Here is a 19,141-nt window from a genome sequence, read left to right as displayed (position 1 = left end):
ACTTTAATATTCTCTCATAATGTAAAACCCAGCTCCTAAGACACACCACTTCGGCAATTCAATAGTAGAGGTATGTAAGTTTTGGTTCACTTAAAACCTTGATATTCCAGGTCTACCTACTCACTGATGAGACCTCAAAAAAGGTTGAAACCGGTCTGGGTAGTGACCTCTTCTCATAATGTAAAACAGTATTTATACATCTCTTAGGAGCTGGGTTTTACATTATGAGAGAATATTAAAGTTAGTGACACAGCTTGCTTCACCTTTGCATGGAGTTGCCCTGATGTTGTATTACCCAAGTGATCATTTACACTTGGTTCCACCGATAGTTTTTTCGGCATTGAAACTCTATGGATGTCGATGGATTTCGACCCGAGTTTCGTACCTGGCTATAAAATAAAATGGGATTTGCCATCTCCCTCTTAATTTTTTCTTTTACTTGCAACATATCGAAAAAACTATTTGGGATTCTCTTTTTATGTTATATGTACTTTGTCTATTATAATTTTTTTATATACAAAAATACTGTTTCAAAATAAATATTAAATATGAAATCCCTTATGACACGCTAATGAGACTTTGCATCCGAAAATTCACATAAAACTGCAATAAAACTTATTTGTTCGTTTTATTCAATTCACTAAGCTAAATTCTTGGAACAGTCTACTCGTTACAATATTAAAATACATTTTTCTGAAGATTTATTTAAATATTTTATGTAAAAATTGTACTACCAAAAATAACATAATGTACCATTAGTGGTACATGTACCACAGTTTGAGAAATGATGGTTTATTGCATTCACTTAATGCACATTAATTGATGGATTAATTAATTGCGTTAAGTGAGGTTTTCCTGTATATTGGTTAGAAGGTTTGGTGATTGGCTCTCTGAGCAATACCAGCAAGTTGTGACAACTTGGACAAAGGAGTATGGTTGTAGTTTTAATAAGTGCAAGGTGTTTTTATTTTGGAGTACAGAAATATAAGGCTGTATACTATACTGATGTTTCTCTACTGCAGGAAATGGATGATATTCAAGATTTGGAGGTGATGGTTGAGGGTATATTGCAAAGACTGCATATTGTAGTGCCTATGATAAAAAGTCCAACAGGTGCCTCTTGTTGGACTTTTTATCTTGTTTTATCTTTTTATCTTGCAAAGAAATCATTCATTCAGAGTCTAACATACTAAACTTACTAACGAAGAGAAATACCTGCACATCAGCTGAAATCAAAAGCGAAACTTCTTCATTTTTTGTATAAAATTTGTATTCTTTATTTCATGTACCATATATTTAAACTATTGTGATCATATTAAGATTTTATTTAGAGTATGTCTTAAAAGAGGGATAATCTGACTTAATTTAAGCCTCGCTTAAGCTGTGTAAAATAACTGTGAGTCACCAAATAGTTACTAAATTATAATTCTTGGAAGGTATAAAACTACACGTGTACAGCGTAATGCTGGCAGCAGTAGCATAAGCGGAACGCATATTGACGCAATTCTGGGAATAGACGAGCATAACAGCGTCGGGAAAAAGCAAGGGATGAACCCAAGGGGTGAAAAGATATGGGCCGTGTGCAAAGGGGACTCCAAAAAAAAAGAGGGTGCTCTAAGGAGGAATATAAGGGGATGAGCGCCATATTGAAGATCTCTCTCTTGTCGTATCGTTTTCCTGTTTGGTGGCTCAGAAGTTAGTGGGAGTTCACGTAAAGGTGGGAAGGAGATGAAGCATCTGTGCTAAGATAAGATGTCAGACAGCAGGCTTTCTTCAAAATGGAGAATGATTCCGTAAAAGTTAATAAGATAAAAATTTCCAGTCCTAGCAGAATCAAGCCGTCGCTGAGAAGTCCCATCGAGTTGTTCCTGAAAACGCAAGGATTTAAGTCCGTTTGCGGCAGAAATAATGAAGACAGTGTAACCCCTACGTTAGTGTATGGACAGCCAATAGACAAGAAGTAACCAGACGTACATGTGGTGCTGAAAGATGCAGAAAAAGTTTGGTAAGGTGAAATTACTCTATTTTGTGTATAAAATTCATTAGAAGAGAGAAGATTGTTTGCAAATGTGAAATTAAGGAGAGTATTCTAAGGAACTCTGTGGACAGTCTCTAATTAGAAAGTTAACCTCCTTTGAGAGTAAGAAGAATTGTTTAGAAGAGACCTTTGGTATTGCATGTAATAGGATTAACTTAATGAGATTAGAATTGTGGATTTTAGTAACTGAGTAACATTAGAATGTTTGTTTATATTGTTTTATGAATAGCATTACAGAAAGGAATTTAGCTTAACTTCATATCATTTCCTATCTATTCCAATATGCAGTTACTGTGTTTCGCATGCATTATGACCTTAGATTTAGTTTAGAATATGTTAACTTCTTAACTTGAGTTTTAATTATAGTTCGCCTACAGATTAGAGACCCTTCGACACTTATGCACATGTCCCAAAAAGGAGAATCCATTCCAATAATAGGGTAATCAATCTATCTGCTGGGATGAGTTTGTTTATTATTACATTGTCGGAAAATTTATTTTCTTTTACAAACATTGTAGTTTTTAAAGTGTAACTATTTTGCTTGTAAAAACAGTTGGAAAAATGTACGTAGAGTATTAACAAAATTAAAAGAAAGGTGTAGCATAAAACAAAAATTTAACAAAATTTATTTTTAAGAAAGTTTTCTATAAAATAAAAATAATTATACAGAGAAACTGAATTTTTTTTTCAAATGAACTTAGATATTCTAAACTTACAGTTTAGAATATCTAAGTTAGATATCCTTAGAGAACTGAGACACTTTAATAATAATTATTTATGACTTGTTGTGATTCTTTTAACAGACCCATGCAAAAAAAAGATTGAAAAAAAATACCATTATCAAATCCTTTTAATCTTCATAGTCGTCTGAATCAGTGTCGAATCGCCATTACTTTCACTTAAACTGATCACCAAAGGTTTGCATAATTCTTCGATAATAATGTCTCTGTTCCAATACATATTTTCCAATGAGGTGACATGAGAGCAATATTTTCCCCAGCTTTGAACTGTAATACTTTCAATCGCCTGTTCTGCAAGCTTAAAAAGTTTCGACATGTCAATATCCCCAATTATGTTGCAAAGGCGAATGAAATTTTTCACTTCTGCCCAAACATACTCAATAGCATTAATATAGCAATAGCATTAAAACTATTCAATAGCATTAAAATAAAATCCGATTTCATGAAGTATTTTCCTCGAAGTTTCTCTTTTTCAAAGAAAATTAATTTTTTCTGTAAGCACAGAAAGGAATCAATTTTGAAACAGTTGGCACTCTTTTCTTGACCACGTAAAATTCGTGAATAGTTCTTCTTATAACGTCCACATCAAAATCATTCAAAGCTATGGTTTTGATGATTTTCTTTCTCTGGCGCTTTTTTTAGGAGATTTAAATTTTGGCTTACCTTCACCTTTTGATTCCCTACGAATTCTTTTAACAGTCGACCCCGATATGCCCGCAATTGCATTTGCATGTTTTATGACTTGAGAAAGGGGAAACAAGGAGACTGCCTTTTAACGATTCTTTTTCGCAGAATGTCAGCGCATTATTCAATATTCTTTTGCAAGAGCTACTGAAACGTTTAACAACAGAACATGTTGACTGTACTGGATCCATCATACAAATTAATAATAAAAAAAAATGCAAAAAAACGACAACAAAAATCAAGTTACTACTAGTACGCCGACAGACAAGAAAGCACATGAATTCACATGTCGGCGACCAATTCATACATCCTTCATTTCTTTCTCCCCTTCAACCTGAATCGACTATTCTTGGCAAAATGCCAAGCAGAGATCTACAAATGGTGGGCATACTATAGTATTGAGTCATAATTGAGTGTATGAAATTTTGTATTCTGTTTAGATATTCCAATAAACATGTCATACTTGCCTAAACCTGAATCATGCCTGATTATGATTCCAAACTACCACTTATAAAAATAGAACCTATTTTGGCGGGAAGGATTTAGAAAGTAAAAGATAATTATAGATTTAGGTCACGACTGCAATTATCTGAATCTACATTGTGTAACAACGCCTCAGAATCTAGTATTGTCTCCCTGAGTAAGGATTCTTTTCTGCTATAGGATACTGGCTGGCGCAGCAAAATATAAATTCGCCAGTATCCGAAGAGGAAACAATCCTAGATATATGTATATTAGGCCCGATATCTGAAGAAGTAAAATAGCGACAGAAAGATAGAATAGATAAATATAGAATAGAAAATATAGAGAAAGCAACGACATAACAATAGAGCAGCCGGTAGGATTAAATTGAATAAGGTTTTGAATAAGATAGGATATAATCAAGTAACAAACTAATAAATCCCATAAAATAAAATATTTAACACAGGTGTGTCACTGTATGAAGCACTGGTCAGACCACACTTGGACTAATGTGCTCAGAATTGGTCACCTGGTTTTCATTGTGATATGGAAACATTGGAGAGGATCCAGAGACAAGTGACTGAGACAATATCAGGACTCTGGAATGTTAACTATGGAGAGAGAGAGGTTGAAGGAATGTGGATTGCAGAGTTTGGTGGATAGGAGGTAAAGAAATAATATGATAGAGACATTTAAATTAGTGAGGGGGTTTTATCAGAATAATCCGGAGGGGATTATAAAAAGAGTAGAAGGTGAGAAGGGAAGAACTAGTTGTAGTTCCTGGAAGATTATCCTTATTAGATATGATATCATATATTCTCATTTCTCCCAATCCTACCTTTAAGAGGAAGGAGCAGTATGGCTAGTTTATTATTAGCTACTTATATATTATGTATATTATATATGTATACATATGCAGCTAATCTTATATACATATACACATATATGTAGCTAATTATGTATATATATTAGCTACAATAAACATATATAAACATATATATATATATATATATATATATATATATATATATATATATATATAAGTATATATACTTCGTATATATAAACATATACTAATATATATACATATATTATGTATATATATTAGCTAAATATATTTGTTATGTATGAGTGTGTTGAAGAGGGGTATAAGGAGTAAATTTTTTACATGGAGAATTGTGAGTGAATGAAACACATTACTGGAACATGTTGTTAATGCAGGGAGTGTTAAGGATTTTAAGATTCAGTACAATAAACACATCGTCAGTAGAATGAGCCGCCTACAATGAACAATTCCATGGAGGGTGTAATGATAATAATATGGTGAGAAAATGGATGGGGGGGGGGGGTATCTGATGGAAACCTCCTAAGATGGGAGCGGCATCACTATATGGAATTTGAAACCTGATGTAAAGCAAACCCTAGTGCTACTCTTGTTCTTTATGTATAAAAGAAACTTACTGTAATCAGCTGCTACTTTGGTCAGCCATTAGAATGTAGTCGAGATTTTGTTTTATGAAAGCAAACACTAAAATCAGTCATTAGAATGTCATCAAGATTTTCTTTTATGAAAACAAACACTAAAATCAGTCATTAGAATGTCATCAAGATTTTGTTTTATGAAAACAAACACTAATTAGCTGTTACTTTGATCAGTCATTAGAATGTCATCATGATTCTGTTTTATGAAAACAAACACATTTTATGAAAGTTCACACTTTGACCTATACAAAGAACTATTTTTTGAAATGGTACTTACTCTGATTATCATTAACACATTGTGGTCCATCTCTTTGGTAATTTTGAGCAGAGCACTTCATGGGACAATTTACAGGAATCTGTAGATAATTTGTTCCTAATCTGTGGCGATGAGTATCACTATATGAAAAAAGTCGGCCCTAAAGAACAAATTCAATCCACATCAAATAACCCCAACTTGCTTAGATCTTAAAAAATAATAATTAATAAAATTAAAAGATTTTGCTAACCCACCTGTAGCATTTTATCAGGGCTTGGCTCAACACCAGGTATCATATGGGCTGGACAAAAGGCAATCTGTTCGATTTCAGCAAAATAATTCTGAGGATTACGATTCAAAACTATCTTCCCAACTGGTATTAAGGGATATTCAGAATGAGGCCAAACCTACAACAGTGAATTCATAGCAGATCAATTGTTGGTATTACTATACTAATTATCTAAAGTTTTAAATTACATACAACGCGGAAGTCTTTTTTTTATGTGTCTTCTACATGTGAAAGGTTATAAACTTGAAATAACATCAGCACTGTGATGGAATTTTTTTTTCTATTTTTTTTTAAATTTATTTTTACAAATCTGAAAATCCTGCTCTAGAAACCAACCATGGAACTTTTTCAAGACACTTCAGGCCTCCAATAAATCCCGAGGATGTGGTCTCACAAAGGATTATGAAAATCATCTCCACCCCTACACAGATAGATGAATCACTACTGCTTCCAGAGCAGTATTAAGCTGGATATGATGAAAAGGAGTGTGGTTGTCAACAAGTATAGCTACTCCACCATGCGCACGACCATTTCTGATTCTGTCTTTGCATACTAAAGCAATATTCCTGAGGGCAGGATCCTCATTGTGTTTTAAATGTGTTTCCTACAGGCAGAGACAAATAGGTTTGTATTTCTGCAGCAGGTGCTTGATATCATCAATACTCTTGCAAAGCCCACGGCAATTCCGTTGGATAAATTTTCCTATTGTTTGGACTCCACAGACTTGTCTAATTTTCAGGAAGTTAAGGACTTATCCTTGTCAGGTTTATATCTCTCATTAGATTTTGTGTACAACTGGTGTTCATCTCTTCCTCTGAAAGAAAATCCAATACTTCATCGGATGTGTTATGATTACTGGGTGAATTCGAGTTATTTTCTGTCATTACTGATATATCCATTTTTTCTGTGGGAGGATCTGGTGGTTTGTCATTTAAATTACAACCTTGTCATAATTTTTTTAATAAGTTCGTTCTCCTCAAAAGGCACCATTTCTGGAGTAGGACTGTACATTGTGCGGTTGATGTGCTCAAGAGAGAAACAGTCACGATGATTAAAGTCATGTATGGTGAAAATGTCAAATAGTGGAATAGGCATGAGTTATTGGTGACACTTTCTTTACTGTTACCTTCTTGGCATAATAGGATCTCAGAGTGGGAGTAGTAGTGAGTAATTTCCTTTTTGCATCTTGGTATGATATATTTTGTTCTGTTTTTACTTTTTGTATTTCTTTTTCGTCTTTCCATTTCTGACATGCACAGGAGTATGCTAGATGATCTTCCTGGCAATTTATACATTTGGCTTTCTTTGCATGACAAGATTTGTTTTCATGCTCTTTACTACCATATCAGGCACAGATGACAGCACAATGACAAGCAGTTTGGGTATGTCCATATTTCTGACGCTTGCAGCATCTTAATGGATTAGGGATGTATAATCTGAGAGGAAAACTGAGGTACCCCACTTTTACAGATGTTGGAGGATTTGAAGTGTCAAAAGTAATGATGATATTTCTGGTTGGAACCAGGCAACTATCCATATGGATCCGGATGCACCTCATACCTGTTGCCCCTTGATCTTTCATTTCTAGACATATCTCCTCATCAGGAACATCTAGGAGGTCCCATTCTGGGATCACCCCTCTAGAGGAATTAAGTGTTTTGTGGGGTGTGGCTGTTATTGGAATTCCATCCATGAATACTGCTCTGAGTATTTTCTCAGATTGTTGCTGACATGTTTTTATGAGGATATCCCCCAAGGCATAAATTTTTGAGTGTTTTGGGAGAACTTGCCAGTGCTTCAAGACCCTTTTGAATGAAAAATGGTGACATTTTTCCTATTGGCTTTTCCCCCTGTTACATGAATGTTCAAATAAGTTAGTACATTTGTGCTGGTATCACATCTTTTGTTTCTTACTTCTGTCATAGATATACCGATGGTATATCAATGGTGTCATTACCTGGTTGGGGCTCTGTTAAGGATCCCAGAACATTTGAGGATGATGGATTCCTACTTGAGTAGTTTTTTTTGTTCAGCATCAGAGCTCCACACCCACCACAGAGCCACACATGGATGCCCACTCTCTGGCAAGCAATGACTGCACTCAAGAGTGGGGGTGCAAGGGTTACCCTGAACGCTATACAGGCACCACAGCAAGCCTTTGCCCTGTCCCCACACCCTTGCAGGCAAGCCCACTAGCTGAATGGTCCTGGCTGGGCTATCCAGGACTGCCCATCTTGCCAAAGCAGGGCCAAAGTAGTGCATGGCTACCAGGATTCCCTTTTCTGGATGTCCACAGGTTATACCGTAAGGTCAACACGGTGACAAGGCAATGGATACTAGTGATGGTAGTCTTGTAAATAGGGTAATAAAAAGACTCAAGAGAAGTAGAATGAAGTATATGGGAAGAAAAGCAAAGAAAAAGAGGAAGAATGAAAAGGGGCCAGTACCATCGCTGGGAGGTCCCCTCCACCACAAACAGGTGGCTCACATGGAGAGGTCCAATGATGGTGGTCTGAAAGATAGGATAGTAAAAGACACATAGGAATAGAGCAAAGAAAATTAACTAAAATACAAAAAAAAAAAAAAAAGAAGAAGAAGAAGAATGAAAAAAGCCAATACCATTACTGTTAGGTCCCCTCCACCACAAACATGTGTCTCTTACATGAAAGAGGAGGGGGGGGGGTGATAACAAATTGGAAAAAGGGCAACTGAGCACTTATTAGATGTCTTCAATCTCAGAGAAAAAGAAAACAACCTTAACCACCTTACTGACTATACTATGCTCAGCCATCAATCATAACAAGGATGTGAAGCATGGCGCTAAAACATCATTCAGACACTACTGCAATAACACAGATACAAAATATAAGATGGATAATAGAGCTGTAGGTACGAGTAAACTATGAGTAAATGTGTATGAATAATAAATAACTAGTTTTCCCTGTCTATATGGCTGACAGCATCTTCAAGAGGTTATGACGCAAGTAAAAAAACCAAATGTTTCCCAACAGACACTATTTCTATAAACTGAGAAGACCGAAATGATAGTTTAATCACATGTATCATTAGGGATATTGCGTGCAGTCTCTGCATTGTTCTTTCCACAAGAACACAGAATCTTATACACTCCAGGATGTTTATAAAATGGAACTTTGTCTTTAGGGGAACATAGGAAAACCAGTTAACACCTTACGAAGTAAGGTGTTAACTGGTTTGAAGATTGTTCTGATGTTGAATAATGATTTTAAGATTTGAACTATTTTTCTTTAAGCACTTTGTAATTAATTTCAGGGTTATTATGGAATAGTTCACTAGAAAATAAGATTCTTTAGTACCTTTTTTGAGTAGCCATTCAGGAGGAACTCATTAAATATAATTTGAAGTTCGTTTCTTTTAATTTCATCATCTTTCAGTATATTTATAGCTCTATTTTTCAAGGTTTTGATTATACTTATTTTGGTTGAGGGTGATGAAATGAGCTTGCCTGTAGATATCTGCCTGTGTGAGTTTATTTCCTGTGAACGTCTAATGATAATCCTCCAGTGATGTTTTTGGTGATGAGGATGTCTAGGAATGTTAATTTTCCATCCTTTTATGAATTTGATTTCCGGATGGTGATTATTCAGGAAATATACAAAATCTTCAAGGTCTTTGTGGGTATGTTACCGAATAATAAAGATGTTATCGTCATCTCTCTCTCTCTCTCCATCAGATATTTGGTTTTAAGGTTGCCTGTGCTATAGCTACTTCCTCAAATTTTTCATGTAAGTCGGTGGTCTGAAAAGTTCTCAGCATAACAATGAAAAAACGAATTCATAATTTCGAAATTATTTTTATTTTTCAATATAGTCTCCCTTAAGATATAGACAAAAGATATAGAAACATTATAAAAGATGTGACAACATATCCAGAAGCAGACTGTGATACAGATCACTATTGTTGTCAACTAAGATAAGGATTAATCTAAAAAAGGTAACTACAGGGAAATGGAACAAATCATGGAACATGGAGCGGCTGAAGATACCAAGTACGGCGAATGAATTCTCAAAGAAAGTAGAGGAAGAAATGAACGAGAGAAATATACCAGAAAATGATGATGCAAGTGAAAAATGGAAGATTCTGAAGGAAAGCATAATTACTGCTACAGAATTGCATTTAGTCAAAAAAGAAGAGGAAAGAGAGAAAAGAAAAAAACCACGGATGACAGAAAATATTTTGAGGAAAATAACGAAAAGAAGAAAGTTAGTTAATAGTAAAACAGGGGAGAAAAAAAAAACAGTATAAAGACTTGAGTAGGGAGATACAAAGAGAGATAAGAAGGAAAAAGGAAGAGTGGTTAGATGAAATAAGTAAAGATACAACAGCAAAGGCAGAAAGAAAGAACATAAAAGGTGTTTATAAAAACATTAATATGATGACAGGAAGGAGGAAGATGCTAAGGACTGGAGCAATCAAGAATGAAAGAGGTGAAATTCTGATAGAAAAAGAGAAGATATTACAGAGATGGGAAGAATATGTAAGTAAACTTTATGAAGACAGGGAAAGAGGAGAAAATCAAAGGAAAGAACATAGTGGGCAGAGACTGTGCATTGCATCATGAGGTAGGAATTGAATCTAGCAATTCGAAAGATGAAAGAAGGAAAATCGCCTGGAATAGATGGTATACAGATAGAACTTATAAGGAATCTAGGTGAAAAAGGTATGGAAGTGTTATGGCAAATTATTAATGGAATTTATGAAGGACAAGAATTACCAGAGGAGTTTAGAAGATCAATTTTTATCCCCATTCCAAAAAAGACGGGAGTTTTAGACTATAACAATTTTAGAACAATAAGTCTTATAACTCACACAGCAAAAATTCTGGTGCAAATAATTTTAGAGAGTATTAGGAATAAAATAGAAAAAGAAATGAATGAGGAACAGTTTGGATTCAGAACCAACAGAGGAACTAGAGAGGCTATAACTTGTCTAAGAATTATTGGGGAGAAAACACTAAACCATGGTGGAAAGTTGTTTTTGGGATTTCTAGATTTTGAAAAGGCATTTAATACAGTGAAACATGAAAGGCTTTTTGACATTCTAGAAAATACTGATATTGACTCTTATGACTTGGAAATTTTAAAGAGATTATATTGGTCACAAATAGCGTCAGTATGTGTAAATGGAGAGGAAACAGGAGAATTCCCGGTGGAGAGAGGAGTCAGACAAGGATGCAAGTTATCACCATTAATGTTTAACTTTTATAGTGAACAAATGTTTAGAGAGGCACTTGAGGATGAAGAAGGAATAAAAATAAACAGAAGAATCATTAATAATTTAAGATATGCGGATGATGTAGTGATGATGGCAGAAAGTGAAAATGGGTTACAACAAATTATTCAAAGAATTGAAAACTCTTGTAAAGAGTATGGACTAAGAATTAACACAAAAAAGACCAAGATAATGATAATGGGTAGAAAAATAGGAGATAATGTAAAAATAAGATGTGGAGGAAAGATTTTAGAAGAAGTGGAAAGATTTTAATATTTAGGTAGCTGGATCTCAGAGAAAGGAACTTCAGAGTTGGACATTAGAAATAGAATAGGCAGAGCTAAATCGGCATTTATGGAAATGAAGAGAATTTTAAACACTAAAATAGGCGTTAGAATTGGAATAATTAAAGCAACAGTTTGGAGTATTGCCAGTTATGGAAGTGAATCTGGACACTCAGAAAGAGAGATATGGAAAGAATTAATGCATTGGAAATGCGGTGTTATAGAAAGATGGAAAAGTTTATCTATACAGAGAGAATATCAAATCAAGAAGTTTTAAGACGAGTTGGGATGGAAAGAACACTGCTAAAGAATGTTATGCAAAGAAAGACCAGATTTGCAGGACATCTTCTGAGAGGTTCTTCGGGACACCTGACAAGAACTATATTACAAGGGAAAGTTGAGGGGAAGAGAAGACGTGGAAGACCAACTAGAGAGTGGTGTAATGACATCGTGGAATGGACTGGTTTAAGAATGATGGAAGCGACAGACAGAGAGAAATGGAGAAGAGCTGCTCATCTGCTGCAACCCTCTTCCTAGAAGATGCTACCGGACGACGACGAATCTCTCTTAAGACTAATGTATTTATTCCAGCAATGCTCCAGTGGCATTATCCCGTCCCTGTAGTGGTTCTCAGTAAGATCTGCAAAATACACCTCTATAGCTGCAATTACTTCTTGATTCAAAGAAAAATGCTGACAAGCAAGGAATAATTTTAGTTTTGAGAAGAGATAGAAGTCAGATGGAGCCAAATCTGGAGAATAGGGTGGATGTTTCAACAATCCATAGTGCAGATCCTTTAATTTTCCCATTCTCAAAACACCTTTGTGGGGAGGTGCATTGCCTAATAAAAGATGATTTTTTTCTTCTGCAAACCGGGTCTTTTCTCACAAATTTTTTCATCTAGTCTGGTTAAAAGATTGGAATAATATTCCCTGGTTATTGTTTTACCCTTTTCAAGATAATTAATAAACAAAATGTATTTAGCATCCCAAAACACCGATGCCATGACCTTGTCTTCTTTGGCGCTGAACAACCAGATTCTGTCCACTGTTTTGACTGCTGTTTGGATTCTGGTGTGTAATGGTGAATCCAAGTCTCATCCATAGTAATAACGTGACACACAAAATCAGTTTAATTCTTATTAAAATGCTCCAAGCACTGTTCAGAGATTTTCATGCAAGTGTGCTTTTGAACTGCACAGTGCCCATCTTGCACAAAACGTTTCATTTGCAATTCTTCATGCAAAATGTATCCTATACATTCTTTTAAAATGCCAATAGTCTCAGCAATTTCATGCACTTTGAATCGCCAGTCATCCAATACCATATCATGCAGTGATCAATGATTTCTGGTGTTGTTACACTTTCTGGATGTCCTTCACTTGGATCATCTTCAAGGCTGGTATGGTCATGTTTAAACTCGGCAGCCCATTTCTTAATTGTTGAAAACAAAGGAGAAGAGTGCCCATAAACTTTTATGAACTTCGAATGAATTTCTTTTGGCGTTAAACCTTCTTTTACAAAGAATTTAATAACTGCACGATGCTCAATTTTATCCATTTCAAGCAATACAGACAACACTTTGGCTTCCAACACCTGTATAAAAAAACTACTTGATAGAATGACTTGCAATTTCACATCGATGCTTATGACATATGTACCAACTTAGAAAAAAAATCTTGCCGATAGTTGCCATTTATGGTTGAGGCCAAGAAGTTTTCAGACCATCCACGTATAAGTTGGTAATAGGAGGCAATAATTTTAGGGAAACAAAAATGTAATTATAGTGTTATGTGTAAAATAAGTCCACGCTCTATACTACACTCTATACATTTTTACCTAAAAATTTAATGCATAATAATTACCTTGGTCAAATCAAATGGATTCCAACGAAATTTTTCAGCTTCAGCAAAAGTCATTATCTGTATGTAAAATGACCATGATGGATATTTTCCCTCAGTAATTGCATTATAAAGGTCTCTAATACTGTAATCAGGATCGCTGCCAGATAATTGACCTGCTTTGTCTGCAAGAATATTTTTGATTCCTTGGTCTGTCTAAATATAAAATAAAATATTTATAAAGTTAGCCACACATTCTATTGCACATCAAAATTAAATGTTCATTTAAAAAAAAAAAAAAACGTAAGTTACTTTGAAAACTTCTTTTCAAACATCAGTTTGCTAACAGGTAAGATTGTTTTTATCCTTTTTTAAATAAAATATAGTAATTTCTCAATTTCATGATTATCAGAAAATAGATTTTCTGGTTAGATAACAAGGTATAGTTACATGATATCATACCAGACATCAGTCAACACCCTAACTCATTAGCCAACCAACTACATAAAATATCTTAGTTCAAGAAAGAGACAAACAACAAATCACACCACCTAACATAAACTTTAATCCCAGTGCACTTAATTTATGTAATCCCTGATATCTATATCATCAATGCAGGAACTGGAGAAAAATGTAGGTCAATTTTCTTGCAGAAGTTTTCTTGAATCAAGATGATTATCTAGATGCCAAAGAGGTAGGGACAAATCTGAACCTCGTGTTCATTATTACTCCAAAATTTTTGGTCTCACTAACTAACAATTCAATATGTAGGCTCTGTAGAAGAAAAGGATGCAAGCTTTTGGATGTGTGGAATGAGTTTGAGGAAAGATTGAATTTGTTAAGAATGCCTATACTTGAATGTGTTTGGCATCAGGAGTCTTGAAAAATTATTAACTAATATGAGACCTAACACAGAGTCACGGAAACCGAATTGTGATGGGAGGAATCATGAGAATCTGTGTGTAAGAGCAACAATGTTAAGTAACTGTGTTAATGATGAGAATAGTTATTATTATGGAAATAACTATGAAGTGCAAATGATTCTGAGTTCGTCCATTTCAGACCATCAAGCATGTGTAAAGATGTCTACATAAGTAAGGAGCTAGATAAGAAAACAGAGATCTTCAAGTTGTCAAACTGTGTCATGCAGACCACAGAAGTATACAAAAGAGCATCCAGGTAAATTATTGTTTGTACATGAATGCTAGGAGTATCAAAAACAAAAGAGTACAGTTGTTGCCTTGGTTGATGTATTGTGACCTCATATCATAGGCATTAGTGAGACCTGGCTATTAGAAGCACAAATACAAAGCATGTTCAAAAAAAAAAAAAAAAAAAAAAAAAAAAAAAAAAAAAAAAATTTTAAATAGCATGCCAATCGGCACAGAGAGCACACCTAGCAGTAGATTTGACAACAAACTGCCATTTGCTCCATTCTTTATGAGCATGAGTCATCGAGTTACATCCACTTAAGTGAGCACATGCACAAGCTGTTCATTGGATTAGTGACAATGAAAGAGCTTGAAGAACGTGTGCGTGCAAAATTTTGCTGCAAAGTTGGTAAAAATTTTACAGAGACATTTCAAACTTAACCAAACAGAGAAAACTGTATGAGCCAAACGCAGTGCTATGAGTGGTTTAAGCATTTTAAAAAGGGCAGAACATCGATTGGTGAAGATCCCAGGCCTGGACAACCTTCAACATCAGACGACGACATGTCGAAAGAGTTTGTGCTGTTTCGTGGAAATCATTGTTTAACTGTTCGAGAAGTTGCTGACGAAGTGGGCATCAGCATAGGATCTTGCCATCAAATTTTGACTGAAAAAAAACTTCAGATGCATCGTGTCAGTGCAAAATTCATGCCACATTTGTTGATCGATGATCAGAAAGAGAACCATGTTGAAATCAGTCAGGAACTGCTTGCCAATGCAAATGGTAATGCAAAACTTTCTTAAGAACATAACAGGATATAAGACATGGGTTTATGGCTATGATGTTGAAACCAAGATGCATACGTCACAGTGTGTGGGGAAAAGGGTCTCCTCGACCAAAAAAAAGCACGGATGAGTCGATCAAAGATCAAGGTGATGTTGGTTGTGTTTTTTGATTGGAAAGGCATTGTCCATTATCAATTTGTACCATGTGGTCAGATGGACAAAAAGCTCTACCAGGAAGTTTTAGCACATTTGAGGGATGCTGTGCGCAGGAAGGAGGCCTGAATTGTGGGAAAAAAAAAACTTTCACTTTGCACTGCAACAATGTGCCAGCTCACATGTCACTCCTCATCTTCAGTTATATGGCAAAACATCAGACATCCATTGTGTCCATCCACCCTATTCTCTGGTCTTAGCACCAGCAGACTTTTTCTGTTTCCCAAACTTAAAACTACTTTGAAAGGACGTCGTTTCCAAACTATATAGGAGATTCAGGAAAATTCAATAAGAGAACTACATGCCATCACAGAAAGTGCGTGCCAGGAAGCATTCCAATAATGGAAGAAATGTTGGGAATGGTATATCACAGTAGAGGGTTACTTTGAAGGGGACAGTGCTTAAAATGTTGTAAAATGAGCAATAATATCTTTATAGAAAAAGGCAGCAAGTTTGAATCCATCTGGTGTGAGGTGGAGTCTAACAAGATCAAATACATAGTGAAGTGTTGTTACAGAACTGGGGGATCGGTTTCTAGTGAAGAAGAAATGCATCACCAAATAAATATGATAGGTGCAAAACGAGTAATCATAATATGGACTTTAATTAGCCAAACATTGATTGTGTAACTGTGAAAATTGCATGAGAAAAGAATGAAACTGAAGTTATTGAGCTGTTGCAAGACAACTTCTTCAAGCAGCATGTGAGAGAAGGAACTCGTGATCAGTGGTGACAGTGATCATGGGGTTACTCACTTTGGAAATGACTAGGTTTAAAAAAGTTCAATTCAGAAAATAGTTACATGCTGAACCACAAAGCAGGAATTATTATCACCAGAAGAGTATGCTAGGTTCTGCATCATGGTATTAGTTGTTGGAGGGAAAGGATATCGACAGTGAGTGAGATGTGTTTTAAAAATACACGATGAGCTATCAGATTGTGTCCCTAGAGTTCCAAGGATAAACAGAGTAAGAGTAAAATGAATGTATAATCTAATTAAGCAAGAGATTCATTCATGTATGCATAGGGATGATGTCAGTTATGATAATTATAAGCAGCAGGCCAAAAAAGTCACAAGTGTTGTACAGAAAGCTAAGTCTGAGTATAAAAAGAAACTGACTCTGCAAGTTAAAGACGACCCAAAGGCAATAAAAGAATTCTATTGTTATGCTGCAAGTAAAACAAAGAGTGAATTTGAAAGAACAACTCTACTAAATGCAGATGGTATGCAGAAGTGATTGATCAACTAATTAGTAGCTATTTTACTAAAAGCTATCAACCTGGTATATACAAAATTGACCTCACTGCTACCTCTTCACTGTATGAGGAGGAAGTACTAGAACCATTACACAAACTGAATAAGAATTTATTAGTAGGTATTGATGGGAGATCAGCATAAATGTTAAGAGTATTCAGTGGAACTGACCACTCCATTGACCACGCTATATAATTTGAGTCTCAGAACAGGGAAGATTGCACAGTAGAAAGAGTGCATGGTAATCCCATTGCACAAGGGTGGTGCAAAGACCAATGTATCCGACTATCGACCAATCAGTATCTCAGGAGAGGTGGTGAAGATTTTGGAAAAGTTGGCTAGGACTTGCATTCAAAAATGGTTGACAGAGAATCTCTACTTTGCAATGAACAGCAATGGTTTACTAATGTAAATTGATGTTTCAGCAACTTGATCACATTCTATAATAATGTTACCATTGAGTTAGAAGGGGGGGGGGGGGAATGGATAGACCATGATACTTTTGGATTTTGCTAAGGCAATACAGCAATAAATTGAATTATTATTGGCATAAATAAGAGGATGGCTGACTGACAGATATCAGAAAGTCGTTTATTGGGGGGGGGGGGGGGGAATATGCAAGATTAAAAGATAACCAGTGGTGTGTCTCAAGGATTAGTCCTTGATCCATTGTTATTCGATCTGTGCATTAATGATATCAGGGGAAGGATTTGACATGTGACACACAGTTATTTGTTGATGATGCAAAGATAGGTAATGTAATCATTGTTACTGTTATGCAATGTCATATTATATTGGTGGGATTAGAAGAAACTGATCAGATATCAGAAAGTCGTTTATTGGGGGGGGGGGGGGAATCTGCAAGATTAAAAGATAACCAGTGGTGTGTCTCAAGGATTAGTCCTTGATCCATTGTTATTCAATCTGTACAACTCAGAGGATAATTGCAATGATTTTTTACAAGGACTTGATAAGACCTCACTTGGACTATTGCACACAGGTCTGATCTCCTCGTTTCCATGGCGATTCTGATACAGTGGAAAGCATGCAAATGAGAATGTCAAAATTATATCAGGATTGTGGAATATTAATTATGAAGATACAATGAGAATTTGTAGATTGCACACACTAGCAAACAGGAGAAAAAGGGGTGATATGATTGAGACTTACAAACTTCTAAAAGGTTCATGCAGAATTTCAAGTAAATGGAATTTTTTGTTTTATGGAGGGTAAGGGAAAAGGATGTGAGGGCATCCTTGGAAGTTGAGAATGAATGCTATCAAGAAAGAAGGGGGGGGGGCTAGATTTTTGTCTCAGAACGTTGCGTGATTGAAATGGATTGCCACTGGATGTTGTGTGTGCAAGTAGCATGAATGAATTCAAGAACAGGTAACGACAGCTGGCACGAATAACATGGCCTCACTCGATGAATTCCTGACTCCCTGGAAGTCCCTCTTAATAATAATAACTGTTGGTGCTAAATAACTTATCTTTGAACATGCCTTATTTTGTTTCTTATTTTATTCATGGTAACTGTTTTGACTTTAAAAAAATATATCAATTAGTTGGTATTAAGAAGTTATTGCAACAAAAAAATTAAGCATAAAATACTTTGTAAAGTTGGTGGATTTGGCTGAGAACTGTTGGTTTGATAATCATTGAAAGTATCAAATACCATGTGCATGGCATTTGAGTGCTTTTATAGGATAATGCAAGTCAGACATATACTGCTTTTTTTTTTATTAAAGAAAAAGTGAATGGAAACATATGAAAGTGCAAGAAACTGGAAATAAAAAGAAGGTATTGTATGGAGATTTGATGATAAGAGGTATACTTAATGAGAAAGTGAAGAAAGCATGTTTCTCCTTTGCAAAGATCAAGGATAATAGTCAAGCTGTTAGTTTACAGAAGAGAAAGTGAAAGAGTTGATTGTTTTGGGCAGGAACAAATAAGAGAGGATATAAAAGATTTTGAAAGAAGCAAAAATGAAAAGTAAGGAAGTAAAGATTGCGAGTCTGCTGCTTCAGTATGACAGGACAGAGTTGAGAAGAAGGGCCGTGATTGCTAATGAATCAATGAGAACAATATGCAGAAGGAATGATGAAAACAACAAAATTATACAATAACCAAAGATAAGCTTTAATGAAAGTACAGATGTTTCATATTGAAAACAACAGTACATTATCAAGCAAATCAAAAAGGAATACATCTACATACAATTGGTTTACCAATTAAAAAGTTGTGCATGCTAGAAATTAACGTTAATAAATAGTATTAAAGCTATTTTTGATATTTACATAAAATGAAAATCTCCCAAATTCTAATCTCATTTTATGTAATCATCAAAAACAATATTATTGTTTTTTTATTACCCTGAATATTATATACTATTATTATTACTCTGGATTCAG

The 19,141-nt window shown here is 35.1% G+C and overlaps 1 protein-coding gene across 1 annotated transcript in view; it reads right to left on the bottom strand.

Annotated features, from left to right (window-relative positions):
• LOC150109123 (catalase-like) overlaps positions 1-19,141 on the bottom strand; it is a 147,347-nt gene that overhangs the window by 31,770 nt on the left and 96,436 nt on the right. The window contains exons 6-8 of the mRNA XM_090405697.1: positions 13,350-13,541; positions 5,917-6,069; positions 5,684-5,822 (exon numbers count right to left, since the gene is read on the bottom strand). Coding sequence (XP_090261823.1) covers positions 5,684-5,822; positions 5,917-6,069; positions 13,350-13,541 — 484 coding nt within the window. The remainder of the gene's footprint in view (positions 1-5,683; positions 5,823-5,916; positions 6,070-13,349; positions 13,542-19,141) is intronic.

Source organism: Typopeltis vanoorti, chromosome 2, assembly GCF_054136105.1.
Source record: "Typopeltis vanoorti isolate ZY-2024b chromosome 2, IOZ_Tvanoo_1.0, whole genome shotgun sequence".
Taxonomy (NCBI): Eukaryota; Metazoa; Arthropoda; class Arachnida; order Uropygi; family Thelyphonidae; genus Typopeltis; species Typopeltis vanoorti.
This window is presented reverse-complemented; position numbering and strand designations above follow the sequence as displayed.